General features: G+C 31.4%; 1 protein-coding gene across 4 annotated transcripts in view; it reads right to left on the reverse strand.

Annotated features, from left to right (window-relative positions):
* Window positions 1-10,769, reverse strand: part of LOC109360512 (MADS-box protein CMB1-like) — a 38,022-nt gene extending 27,253 nt beyond the window's left edge. For 3 of the 4 annotated variants that reach the window (XR_002109177.1, XM_019605472.1, XM_019605470.1), the window contains exons 1-2: window positions 10,606-10,769; window positions 10,320-10,514 (exon numbers count right to left, since the gene is read on the reverse strand). Coding sequence is in view for 3 of the 4 variants with exons in the window: in XM_019605472.1 (XP_019461017.1) it covers window positions 10,320-10,504 (185 nt within the window). In the remaining variant the exon portion in view is untranslated. The remainder of the gene's footprint in view (window positions 1-10,319; window positions 10,515-10,605) is intronic. The other variant, XM_019605471.1, reaches the window with a different exon arrangement.

The raw sequence follows: 15,294 nt of genomic DNA on the forward strand, positions 1-15,294 counted from the left end.
ACATAGATGCTTCTTCAACTTGCAAACCAAGTGACTCTGTCCAACTGCACTAAATCCTTATAGTTGTGTCATGAATTTTCTCCTCTAATTCACCATGGAGAAAGGCAGTCTTCATATCCATTTGTTCTAAGTGCATATCTCAGTTGGCTACCTAAGTAAACATTACCCTGACAGAAGTGTGTCTCACCATTGGAGAGAAAATCTCATCGTAGTCAATTCCCTTCTACTAATAATATCAATTTGCTACAAGACATGCCTTAAACTTTTCCCATTCTTTTTCTGATATTTTTGACTTCCTCTTATACATCCACTTGCACCAAACTGCATGTTTATCTGAGGCAATGAGACAGGCTCCTAAGTTTGCTTCTTGTGTAAAGACATTATCTCCTCCATCATGACATCCATTCATTTCTTTCTCCTGACTATTTATAGTCTCTTGAAAGCTACATGAATCTCCCGAATTGATATGGAGAGCAATTAAAGCCATATCCTTTTGGAGGTTTGATAGAACTTATATCCCCGTCTCTCTAACGATTAGATACTCCTAAACGTGTGAACTCTCCGCTTGAGAACCATCATGTTCTTGACTTGAACTAGTGCATGGTTCATTGCCTTCATTCACTTTAATCGTTTCATTGCTTACTGGAATCATATTTGATCCCAAAGTCTCTCCATTTAGCTTGGGTAACTTTGTCAAAACTAACTGTTTTAACATGAAATCTTCATCAAACACTACATCTCTGCTCAACACAACTTTTCTGGAAACTGGATCCTAGAACTTGAACCCCTTCACACCTTTGGGATATCTTATGAAGATATACCTCTTTGACTTAGGATTAAGTTTAGACCACTCATCACTAGGTGCATGTACATAAGCAAGACAATCAAATATGCGCAAATTGTTGTAATTGACTGTGTTACCTGTCCATACTTCCTCTGCAACTTTACCACCAAATGAAGCTCGTGGTGATCTATTGATGACATAGTATATCATATTAAGTGTCTTTTCCCAAAATCTTTTAGAGAGTCCAACATTTATTCTCATACATTTTGTCCTTTCTATAAGAGTCATATTCATTCTCTACAACACCATTCTACCGAGGAGCCTTCTTCACTAAGAAATGTCTTTGAATGCCATATTCCTCCATACATTTTGAAACCGTGAGTCTTTGTATCCATACTATTGTCTAACATTGGGTATTTGATTTTTCTACAAGTTTGGTTCTCTATCTTTTCCATCCAAACCTTGAACGTGACAAAGACTTGTAGCTTATGCTCCAAAAAATATACACTAACCTTTTGAGAAAAGTCATCAACGAATGTAACGAAATACCTAGAACCTCCTAGGGATGGTTCCTGAGTGAGTCCCTATACGTCATTGTGAACAAAATCTAGAATGCCTTGAGTCCTGTGTTGGTAAGCCTAGAAACTAACTCGTGTTGGTTTCCTAAGCACACAACACTTTTACAATCTAGGTTGCATTTGCTGACTCCCCTCAACACTCCTCTTTTGCATAATTATGTCATGTCACACACTAATATAACCGAAATGCATGTGCCATAATTTTTTAGTATCATGGTCTGAGTCTACTGAAATCTCTTCAACTACTCAAGCAACTCTACCTACAATTGTACTCCCTCCAACTTTTAAGTGTTCTCAACCCTTCATCACAATCAGGTCACCTTTGCGTACTCGAAGAATATCAATGTTCTCATCAGCTCTATAGCTAAATCCTTTGGTCTGTAATGTCCCAAAAATCTTCTTCAAATCTGGTATCTGCCTAACCTCACATAACATCTTTATTATACCATCACTGATTTCTCTCATTCAAATGATTACACATGCTTCATTATTTCTTAGATACACAAAACCAAAATTATTTGTCGTGTATGCATGTAATACTCGACTTTAAGAAAGTATAAAAGTATAAACACTTCAATTGCTGATCACTTTTTGTGTCTGGAAGCTATTGGATAGTTAGGGAACTATTCCAGAACCGTTTTGAGAGTTCTTACCCTGCAAGAGAAAGAGGTTTGGAGATTGAAGCATAACAACCTTGAAGTCCATCATGTCTTACTTGGGAGCTAATGCACTTATCCTATCGTTTTCTCTATGCTTTGTTCTTTTACATAATAAACACTTCAGCTTAATCACCTAGAGTATGACCATTAATTTTGAATGTGTGATGAGAATTGTGTTTTTTATCTAGAACTAGAACATAATATCTAGTGGTTATAATATTTAAGAATAGAGTTATATCGACTAGTGATATTAATGGCCGGTCTCATTTTGATTTGTTTCACCAAATACTCAAGGAAATGACTTTTGGTGAGATGATAGTCTTGTCATTGTGATGCTAATGATTTTAGATAGGAATGATATTGAGGAAGTTAAGATTTAGTAATTTTTTAGCAAGTTGAATTGTTGGATATTGACAAGTTGGGAAATGAAATCTAATCCCAACACATTTTATTGCATTAAATCATTGTTTATCTTTTAATCATTCTTTTAACCACAATTAACTAACTTTAAAAACCTAAAATTTCAGTTGGAAAAATAATTATTGTTGTGATTCAATATCACACAACTCTTTGTGGGTGATAACGTTTATAATTATTTGTGGTAACTTAATTTAATATTTTATTGATTGATTTACTGGTTAACAATATTACAATATGCTTAGAAGTTGTTGGAAATTAACAAGTTTGACATACGTGGATTAATAGCAATTTTGAAGATATAAGGTTGAGTGTTATGATGAATTGAATTTGATATGATATTTGAATAAACAAATAACTCAGTAATATAAATCACTAGCACATTGTCTCATCCAAGATGAACTTATTTTTTAATAAACAAAACAATTTATTCAACAAAGCACAATATGTATTCAATATTAACTTGTAAAAGTGCATACAAAGCTCCCAACTAGGGAGCTCTGAGACTGAATATATATATATATATATATATAATAAAACTCAAGCAATGAAATAAAGAGACTTGAAAGCATGGTTAATTATCAAAGACAAAAAATGTAGGAGTAAACTTCTCCTTTTCTGATGGGTAATTGATTCCATCAAACAATGTTAACTTTGTAGTTTTAGGGTGTTTTTTATGTCCTCGTTTATAGAATTTTCTTTCTTTGCTGATTAAAAACAAAAAAGTGAGAGTCCAACTATATAAATCCACCACTTTTCCATCCAAAATTTAATCATTTCTAAATTCTAATAATAACAAAATAAATTTTGAACTGTTCAAAATTTTAAAGTAAGCCAAAATAATAACTTCTGCTTGCTAATTTGTTTAATACCACAATAGACAACTTAAATATATAATTCATAACGTATATCAAATAGTCTAATAAGCTATTATCTTAGTGCATAACCTTTCTTGTCAAACACTAGCTTATTTTTTATCAAATAAGATTATGGACTAGTTTATTTCTTGACATTAACAAACACACTATAGCTCTATTTAGCAAATCTAGAAGCTTATAATATATCTAAAAGCCTATAAACTATATAGGTAAAAGTTTAGAGCTAATGCTATTTATTTGATAAGTATTTTTTTTAAACAAAAGTGCTACTGCACTGATATATTAAAAGAGCAAACCAAGATACAAGAGCACCAAAATCAAAATTAGAACCTATAATTCGAAAGTTCATTCCGATTTATTTATGTAAATATCAACCTTGATGAAGTTAGGTATAACATTCCACCAATTATTACACTTAAACCTAATACTAAAAGCTGTCAATTTATCCACACAAGTATTGCACTCTCTGAATATATGAGATATCACTAGATTTATGGAGGCTAACTTAACTTTGGAAAGGGCCCATTCTACTTTGAAGCTTCTAAGTAGAGGTGACAAAATTATCCACAATCCACAATCCATCTAAATCCATCCATTGGAGCTAATGAATTTAAATGAACATAATCTAATGAATAGTGTTGATTATGGGTGGATTCAAATTCATCCATTATATCCAATGAATATCCAATCCATACAAAAAAAATAAAAACAATTATTTTTCCCACAAAGTAACATGTAGACCCAACTTTGCTATGCAAACTCAACATGCAAAATATAAACTAATGTTATTAATATGGTACCGGTCATCAAACCGATCAGAGTAGTGATATACTTGTATGATGGTTCAACCATTGATTCACTATTAAGTCGCATACCAGTGAAGTTAGATATTCACATATTTTATACTAATATTAATGTTGAAAAATCAATAAAGAAGACAATAATTATTTTTATTTATACCACTTGTTAAAAAATGTATATTGTAGACCATGTTTTAGATGTATAAAAATTATAATAGTTTTGTGTTTGATTATCTATACAAATATTTTGGTAAAAATAAATCATTTTCATTAAAAATGTAATTTTAAATGAAAGCAACTGGTATGACAGTACGATTCAATTGAAAATCGGTCGATATGACCAGTACGGTTCAATTGAAAACCGGTTAATATGTTCGGTTTTTACGAGTATAATTGCATGACCGTTATAAATGTTGTATCGTAGCGATATTAAGACCGATTCACCAGTTGAATCAACCAACACGAACTAGTTTTGATATTAGTGATATAAACTACTCTTTTCTTAACAAAAGGATTCCTTCAACAATATTATATTTTTTATCAAAGCATTCCAAAAAGTTTCAATAAGAATTGATAAAACATTTTGTGTCATGATTGAGTACAATAAAAAAATGCATGATTGCACAATACAATATCTCTAACCTCACATCCATTGTTGCCTTTCAGAGCTTTCACATGTAAATTTAAATACTGAGATTTTATAAAAAGTGTTTTGAAAAAAACACATTTAAGAAAAAACACATTTTAAAAATGTTTTTTAAATTGATTTTTAAAAATACTTTATTAAATAATAATTTTTAAAAGGATTTTTATCCTTCAAAAATGCTTTAATTCATTTTTTTTTAAAAATGGATTGGATATTCATCCATCCAATCCATTAAAATGGATATATGAATGAAATGGATGGATTGGAATCCATTGGATATTGATGGATTTGATAGTTTAGAAATGTGATTTTATGGATTTATATGGATTGGTAGATGACTTTCCACCCATCCATTATGATCCAAATCCATATCCATCCAAATTCATCCAATTGTCACCTCTACTTCCAAGGAATACTAGCTTGCCCCTTAAAGACTTCCACCACCATTGTGGAATCACACTCCAACCACAGAGAAAGTCAACCTCTACAGTAAGCTAAATCCACAATAGTCTCTAAAAATCCATCCACTCATTGCTTGCCCCGGAGAGCCATGGGCAGCTCCATCAATGTTGACCTTCATCCAACCTAGTGAAGGAGTCTTCCAGATCACCTCCACTATATTATGGGCCTTGCTCACTTTAGGATTAATCTTCAGACTTTTTAGCTGCAAGAATTCCTTAATTAAGGAGCAGAAAGTTGCTTTAGAACCATTACCCGAAATGGAAGTTTGCCTTTTGATTTTTGCAACTTCTTGAGCTAAAGAGATTTTTTTTTGTTATTAAATCTAATTTGGTTTCTACAGAACCATATAGAGTTTAATGTATGAATGATTGAGACAATTAGCACCTCATTCCATTGGGAGCCACCTTTTAGATTGCAGACCAAGAAATTGGAACTGATTGCAAATAAGTTGTTCAACCATATCCAAAGATATAAAGCAAAGTTACAAGAGAGAAACAAATGCTCAGAACTCTCCATACTGAATTTGCAAAGACTGCACATTGACACCAAACTACAACCTCTTTTTTGCACATTCTCGTCAGTTGGCAATTTGTTATGGAAGAACCTCCAAACAAGGAAAAAGTTTGAAGGAGGAATCGACTTAGACCAGATATGCTTGCACCAAATTGGGCCAGAGGTAGCAGATTGAATAGAAGAGAAATCATATCTTAAATCAAGAACTCCATACTCTGACCTTGTCCAGATGAGCTTGTCCCTCTTATTAGATATGATGGTGCAAGCAATTTTCCTACTGACCTCAGGGAATAGATTAACAATGAAGCTAAGAATTATCCAGCTACTGTCTTGAATGAAATCTGAGACTGATGTAGACAGAACAAGCTGAAATTGAACAGGGATTTCCAAGCATTCCACTAAAGACTCTCCCAACCAATAATCTTTCCAGAAGTTAACTTTTGTACCATCTCCAACTAGCCATAAAAGTTATGGTTAGCAAGAGCCCAATTCTCTTTGATGTCAGGCCAAGTGGAAGACAAATAGTACTTAGTAAGGGTGTCTCTAGTGCAACCAAATCTCTTTCTATAGAAGACAGCCCACTCATTATTGGAGGAGATCATATGCCAAGCTAATTTGAGAAGGGAAGCCTTGTTCACCCTTTTAATTGATCTTATACCTAAACCTCCTTCAGAATAATTAGTACATACTTTGCTCCAAGCCACTGTAACCAGCTTTAAAACCTTTGTGTCACCAGACCAAATGAAATTTCTAATTTTGAAATCTAGAATCTTCACTAACTAAATGGGCCAATTGTAAATATGAAAACTACAAACAAGCATACTTTGAATGATGGACAAGCTCCACCATGCCCATGATAGAAAAAGAAGAACTCTTCCAAGAGGCCAACTTTGATATGATTCTATCTGTTATGGGCTACAAAAAAATCTTTTTGGGTTTTCCTTTAAAAAGAGGGACACCTAGGTAATTAAAAGGCAAATAGCGAGCAGAAAATCCCAATAAGTTAGTTAGCCTAGCAATGTTTCTAGTTGATCCATTTGCAGTGTAGAATTTGTACTTGTTGACATTTATATAGTGACCAGATGCTTGAGCATAATGAACCACTAAATTCTTTTGACACTAAAGCTCCTGCTTAATTCCTTTGTAGAAGATAAGTATGTCATTTGCATATAAGACATGTGTAGGAGTTTGAAGGAGATTAAGACCAGTTATGGAGCTGATTTTTCTATCATTATACAGTTTAGAGATTCCTCTACTTAATACATCATCTACAATGCAGAACAACAAAGGAGAGAGAGGGTCATCATTGCCTAACCTCTCTACAACACTTAAAAAGGCCAACATTTTGACCATTTAAAGTAATTGAACGTCTGGCAGAGTGAAGAATGACCTTATCTAGTTTTTGAATTTTTGGTTGAAACCAAAAGCTTGGAGAGTATCTAACAGAAAGTTCCAATCCAAAGTATCAAATGCCTTCTTGATGTCAAGCTTTACAGTCAGGTTACCACCAAAAGATTTGTGACCCAATAGATTGATTGCTTCTAAAGCAATGTTTGATACAATCTTGAATTTTTCTGTCTTTGATAAAACCTCTCTATTTAGTGGAGATGATCCTAGGAGCAAGGATTGCGAACCTATCAGCCAACACTTTAGTAACAATCTTGAATTAGAAATTGGCAAGGACTATAAGTCTAAAATCTTCCACCTTTTCAACCCCCTTCGATTTAGGAATCAGGATGAGATTATTTGAGTTTAATTAAGTTAAGAAGCAACCAACTTTGAGTGAAAAATTGGATGACTGAGTTACTAACATCCTTTCCTACTATGTCCCAAAATTCATGATAAAAGCTTCCTCCAAATCCATCAGGGCTAGGGGCCTATTACCATTCATAGCCAAAACGACATGCTTTTAAAGGTAACCAATAAGCTTAGTCTATAAACTTATAAGCTAGATCAAGTAATAGTAATTAATTAATTACAAGCTTTTAAGCTATCTAATGATGTTGGGGATCACATTATATATATGAACTCAACTTAATCCTTCAATTTTTGAAGGTAACCAATACAAATTTGGGATGAAGTAAATTTTCATAATGAAGAATACATCTAATAAAATATTTTTGCACTCTCAAGATGGATAAAGTTTTATATTAGATCGTGTAACTTTCTTCTTAAGGTTAAGATTTTTCATCCAAAGTTTTTATTTACAACTATGGTTATAAGGATTCTAAAATATATATTAAAAACAATTATTAAAAGAAAATTTATAATTGTGTTCATATATGTAAACCACTACATATCTAGTAGTATAAAAGATCTGTTGGATCCCAAATTTGATACAAGGTAAAGTACTATCGAGAGAACAATAACATGATCCAAAAGAGTTAACCCATTATCCATAAAATGAAAACAATACCTTCATTAAAGAAATATATACACTTAATCACACCCATCCTCCATTCTACATTTTAACACAGGAATCAAGACATAGGCTGTATCTATAGTAGATCTATTATAGTATAAAACAAACATAGATCTTGTCCTGTCATACTCATGCAAATAATCTCTTGTCATGTTGTTTCTCACTCTTCTCTCTACTTTATGTTTCACTTCTAGTTCTACAGTTAATTAAGACCTGTACTTCACAGAACTGATAATGTTTTGACACAGCATAACTACTCTATGGATATAGGATTTTAGCTATGAGTGTTGTACCTCTATCAATAAGACACCGGCTTCAGGTAATAACTTATGTTTATGATGTTTGATTTTTCCCAGAAAAAGATGGGAAAATATACTTTATATGATGGGTGCAAGAATCAATGGTACATATATATGCATGCCAATAAGATCCCAGGATATATATAACAGAACTAAAAGTTGAACAAACATATTTTAAGAATAAAGAAACCAGTCAAACCTAAAAGAAGAGTTACATGATGACACCTCAGAAGAATAGACATACATATATCATATAATATGTATCTGTCTTTTCTTCTTTTATATTTAAAGCATGTCATTGTACTGAAATCTGATAACCCTTGAGGATTGATTGCAAATATATTGAAGTTTATTTTTCCTTTTGATGTGTTATGGCTTATGGGTAAAATGTGATCAGAATCAAAAGAATAAATACATTGATATTGTTATCAAAAGAATGCAAGAAATTCTTCTCAGAATTTGTCACAATAGTTATGACGCTCTTAAGAAGAATGATGCTAAATCATGGAGTTGGATATCAACTATAGCAGGAAATGTTTATTCCTTTATGTGATTGATGTATGAGTTTACTTGACTGATAAGCTTGTAAATTTATGCTGTCCTTTAATAACATGTAGTTCTCTCTTAATATTATTTGGCTTATAAAATAATTGTTATTGACAAAACATAGGTTTATCAACTAAGGAATTAAACTAACTAACACAATGAAATGTTGACACTCCAAACAAAAATCAGAACCAATATTTGTATGATGATTTTTGAATTAATTAATTAATTATCAATGATGATCATCCTGACCTTAATAACTGTTTTAAAAACACAAATTTAGGATCTGAAGTTGTAAATTTCTATTTTCTTGACTTAAGAGTTAAGAAAATTGTAGTATTAGCTTCTGAAACTATAAGCACACCAGTTATCTTAGTTCTTAAGTTTTATTAATGTAAGCACTATTATACTCTAAACCTAAAGATCTATTTGACAAATTAATCACAGATTTAAAGGCTAATAGAATTGGTGTTTATAATTTTAGAAAATAAAGTTGTAATTTCTTTAAATCAGGAAATTATATTATGGGTGCTCACAATTTCAAATACTGAAATGATGGTTTAAAATAAGTATTTTATAGATGAAGGAAGGTATCAAAACCTTCCATTAATTTATTGCAAGAACAGTTCAATTTAGATGTCCCCCGGAATGAGACCTCGTTTTCTTTTGCACCATAAACTAAAGGAAAAAACAATTCATATTTAAAGATTTCAATTTATTATTTTGATTTGGAAAGTTACATTTTTTTACCAAGATATTGAGACTAGAATAATCTTTGATCTCAGTGTAGTTTTTTTAGATAAAATAAAAGGGAATGATTATTTTAATTGTTAAATTAAACCAAACTGTGGAATTGAACACAAGAACTAACTTGAGACAATTCATTATAGTGAACAAACCAATCAAAAAGTTAATATTTTGAAGCAAATGGATCTACAGACTGTGACTGTGATTTTCTGTTAAAAAACATGACTAGAACAACAACAGAAGGAATCAAAATCCCAGGGCACAAAAACACCCAAAAAAACAAATTTAAATAAATGAAACAGGAACCAAATAACACATCCTTCATCAAACCCTACGAATCAAAACATAAAAAATCAGACAAGACAAAGCCAAAAAAAGTCATGCCTCCTGGAGAGAAACATATGCACAAACTCACCCAAATAAATCAAAAGAAAAACCAAATTTACATCATGAAGACAAAAACTTTAAGCAACCCACGAAACAATGAACGAAAAGCAATCAGACCCAGAAAACAAAATTCCCCAAAACTTGACACAAAAAATGAGCATATATAATATATAATAGGTACCTAGAGCTGCTGCAAAACTCATAGAGTTTGCCACGGTTGGAGAAGATAATGAGAGCAACCTCAGCATCACAGAGGATAGAAAGTTCATAAGCCTTCTTCAACAACCCATTCCTTCTCTTTGCAAATGTTACTTGACGATTTATCTTGTTCTCAATCCTTTTCAGCACCACCTTTCCCCTACCCATTACTTTATACCTTATGATATGACAAAAAAAAATCTGTTATTTCAGAATTTTTGTACATTAAATATTATTATACAGCTATTTTCTGCAAAAAATTCTTATACCTCTCCTTTGTAAGCTTATGATATGTCTCACTTAGTTTGGTAATACACGCATGGTTTCTAGGAATGCTTAGTGGAAGATAGAAATATGAGATCTTAGCTAAATCTCCTTCCTAGATTTATGTACTTTTTATAAAGCAGTAGAAACCACACCAGAGATAATGCAGTTCTCACACCAATTAATGCTACAGTAATAAGTCCTTTAATTTTACAAGAAAAAATAAAATAGAAATCATTTTCACATGTAAGAATGTAACATCATTGTTCACGTCACTTTCTTAATTTTTTAAGTACTTCATTCAACAGACTCATCTACTTCCCTTTCTCTATTTCCTTGTCATCACTTTTTTATATTTCCTAATAATAATAAAAGAAATATAATACAAATATTTAACTAATTATAATAAGCCGAAATATTTTTTTTATACTTTTTGCAAAAAAAAGAATTATAAAAAAACTGGGCAAAAGAATAAAGTTATAAGAGAAGTAACAGATTAAGAAAAACATTGCTCCAGCTATTATGTAGTTACAGTTACTATTAAAAAAATATAGTTATAAAATTAACTTGAATATATTATATAGTTATAGTTACTATTCAAGTGATTTTGTTTCATATCCTGTTATTATTAGCTATTTTTATAAATATTTTTCAACTCCAAGTATAAATAATTATTGAAAATTAAAAAAATTTAAATTTATGAATAATAATCAAATATAAAAATAATATTGTTAATTAAAAAGCCAAATGTATAAATGTCCATCATAAATATATATACAATACATTATTGTTAGATTTGAGAACATTTAATATAAATTATTGAATGTTATTTGAATGATTAAGATTAAATTATACATACACATAATTATCCATAACTATCACGTAATCAATAATCAACTTTTAATTCCAATCATTAAGTTGTTTATAAGGCACATTTTTATTATTCTGAAATTTGTTATATAATGAATCAGTTACATTCAGAAATTATAAGGCTCATATTTATTATGCTGAATCATCTCAGAGAGAATGAAGTGATAGATGAGATGAAAACATATTTTATTATTCTACCGGGGAATCTAATGATGAGACTAATAAAACCAGTTACATATTGTTAAGTTCTTTGTAAGTTGAATTAATTTAAAATATTACATATAGCTTTTAGAACATGTGCTGTAAAAAATTTGTAGAATGAATCCTAATCGGATTGAATTCGTCTCTCTAACAAATTCACTTAAAAAGTGACAATGGATACCTATTACCTAAGGGGTTGTTACAAATGGGTGGGCCAAATGTAAGAGCGAGGTTGCAGCTAAGAGGAGGAAGAATTAGTTGACTTAAAAATTATGGTCACTTTTTTTGCAAAATCAAGAGTTAACGTGAAATGAAAAATATATGCAGAAAAATAATCAAGATAAAATAAAAGAGATAAGGGAGAAGATAATACACTGTGATTTTTATATTGGTTCACCTTCTAGTCCACGCGGAAGGCTACGTCCAGTACTCTTGTAACACAAGACATTTATTCACTAAGAATTATGAGTTGTAATTACAATATCTCACACCGAGATTTCTATGTACCTTACACACTTCCTAGTCTTTATTCACTCTTGGAAAACACATTTCCAAATGATTCTAATCCCATTTCTTTTCACACTCCGTGAACGAAAGCATTCTGCAACAACAATATTGAAGAATGTACAAAAATGACAGATTGTCTTTACAAGTATGAAAGTAGAATAACTTGCAATCCAATCAACTCTTTATGTATACCAAGTAATATTGCTCTTTGGAAAACTTTGAAACACTCCTAATCAACTTCAGAAAAACAACTTTGAAAGTTAAGGACTAGTTGCAAAAAGTGTAGAGAAATAACTTCAGAATAAGTTTAAGAGCTTTTGGAAATTGTATAAGAGTTGTTTGTTGTTGTATATTTTGTTGTGAGAGTTAGAGCCTTTATATAGACTTTCCAAACACCCATGATGTCTTTCTGAAAGTGTAGGAGTTGTTTGAAGTGAAGAAATTTCGTTTGGAGTGAGAACATTTCATTTTGAAATCTGAAATTTGATGCAACAACTCTCAGTAATCGATTACTGACATTGGGTAATCAATTACCCAAACTCTTTGTCCACTGTTCATTTAAAATTAAATTAGAGTAATCAATTACAGCAATCTGAGTAATCGGTTACTCAACTTTTCAACTTTTCAAAACTAGTAATCTGTTACTCAAACACAGTAATAGATTACTCTGAACAATTTTAAGTTGGATAATTTTTTTCTCACATACGTAACCTGTTACTTAGATGAAGTAATGCGTTACACACTATTTTTTTAAAATTGCTTTAAGTATTTTAAAGTGTTTCAACTTTCTTTAAAAATAGTTTTAACATTATTACTTTGTATATTTAAGAGTTTTAGCATAGAAGTACCTGTAGAGACTTAATCTAATTATCTTGAAACTTTAATTTTCTTTGTCTTTATAAGTATTCTTTCTTTTCTTCTTTTTAGTGATGTTGGCGTCTTCATCAAAATCGTGTCAAAGTCAGGAACAAAAATCTTTTTCACACCAAATTTACAATGACTTATCAATACATTATTCATATTTTCTAGTGTGCAATCTGGACTCCAACCGTGTAATTCAGTACCCATCCAAAGCTACAAATAAATTTCATTCTGCATTTTCGTTAAATATTTACCTTGTCATTTTTCTCCAACAAAAGTTACTATCAACTTTCGATGTAGAGATTAAGAAGTACCATTTTGGTGAAACAAAATGGGTTGAGTTATGTCTCACAGTATCTGTATTTGCAATCACAATTAATATCTGAACATATATAATCAAATGGTCTCTACCTATTTTGAAAAATACTCGTTCCTTTCCTACAATATATATAATTAATAGTTGTTGCATGACATAATGTATGATAAAATCTTTAATATAGATGGACTTTAACCGGCAGAGGCTTTATACCTAAAGATAGTAAAGATACATAATATTCTTGTCATTATATATAGTCAGAATCCTTCATATTAAATTATCGAGAAAAATATAAAACTAGAGCGGAAATGTACCTTAATTTTTCATTGATAATATGGTGAATGAACTTTACATATCCTTCATCATGTATCTACCAACTTGTCCTTTGTCATTGTACGCAAATGCATCTTCATAGTAGAACATGTAGGTTATTTGATCTTCCAATTGTAGATCACTCTTAGCCTTAGTTTCTCTTCTAATGGGATGAATGGAATGAACTCACATGTTGTGGTTCATATTGTTGTGTGTTGTATTGTATCTACGAGTGGGGACCATAACCTCATATTTATAAGAAGTGTATAACCTTTCATGAATGGTGATGCTACTTCATTTTCTTATTCCAATTTTACCCATCATAAATAGAAATAAGACTTTTAATATCTACATTATAATTAGATCACTTTAATTTGTCTACTTAAAATAATGATCTTAAATATATTTAAACATTACATGTGTGATGCAAAATTTCTTACAATCTCTCACTGGTCACATATGTAATTTTAAATATTGTGTTGGACATTATGGGCTCAAAAATATGTTATTATAAATCTTACACATATCCTTATCTCGTCCAATAATTATATCAATATATAGAACCAAAGTGGTTTTCATTATATCAATCATAACTAAATCAATCAATAATTACTAATATTAACACAACTAAATAACATTAGATCAATCATGAAATGTGTAGCATGAAAATCATATGAAGGTGATCTATACATGTTGATTTTCAATTGGTTCTCTTTTACTTTAGTGAGATCCCATAACTAATTTTCAAAGTAAAACTGAATCATAAACCTTATTTTGCATAAACATATATCCATCTCCATATCCATAAACATGTCTATAAAGAAAACATCAAAATACAACTCCCACTGAACCAAAATATCCTAAAATGATACAATACTCATATGAGCAATGTACTTCTGAAAGACCTTAAATGATAAACCTTTAGGGTTAGTTTGGGAGTTGGATTTTGGAGGGGAATGGAAGGAAAGGGAAGGTGTAACGCCCCGAAAAATACTTCTCAAAAACATTGCGGAAAAATGGGTAAATTTTTTTTCCTTTAAATCAAGAGATTGTATAAAATTGTTTCCTTTTAAAACCTTCCTTTTCCGGGACATCACTTTAAGTAACTCAAATGCGGAAAATCAACTTATCGTTATCGAATGATAACTTAACCTGATTCACAATTTCCTGAATAACACAATGCATATAAACGGTTAAGTCATCTTTAGTTCATACAAAATAAATCAACAAAAGGCGGAAACTACATCGCCACTAAACATATACAAAATCCACATATCACAGCCCCATCAAAACAAAAAGGGGACATCGACTATCCCACAAGCCGACTCAGAAGATTCCAGGAATGCTGGACCCCTCACTCGGATCCTCTTCCTCTTCTGAGTCAAACACGAGGTCGATGACCTCCACCGAACTCTCCACATTTATGAGCTCAATGACCTTGTCGTCCTCCTCTTCTTCCTCCACTTTGTTATGCCACAACCCAGCGGCATAATTTGGTGGAGATGACATCCTTAGACTCAGAGTCTTCTTGTAAGGACCCCCTCCAAGAACCCGGCTCCTCTGGGCTCTGCGGGATGACGGAGCATCCAAACAATCCGCCCACGTCCTATGACCGTGGGAGGAACTA

The sequence above is a fragment of the Lupinus angustifolius genome, chromosome LG11 (genome assembly GCF_001865875.1).
Source record: "Lupinus angustifolius cultivar Tanjil chromosome LG11, LupAngTanjil_v1.0, whole genome shotgun sequence".
In the NCBI taxonomy this organism is placed as follows: Eukaryota; Viridiplantae; Streptophyta; class Magnoliopsida; order Fabales; family Fabaceae; genus Lupinus; species Lupinus angustifolius.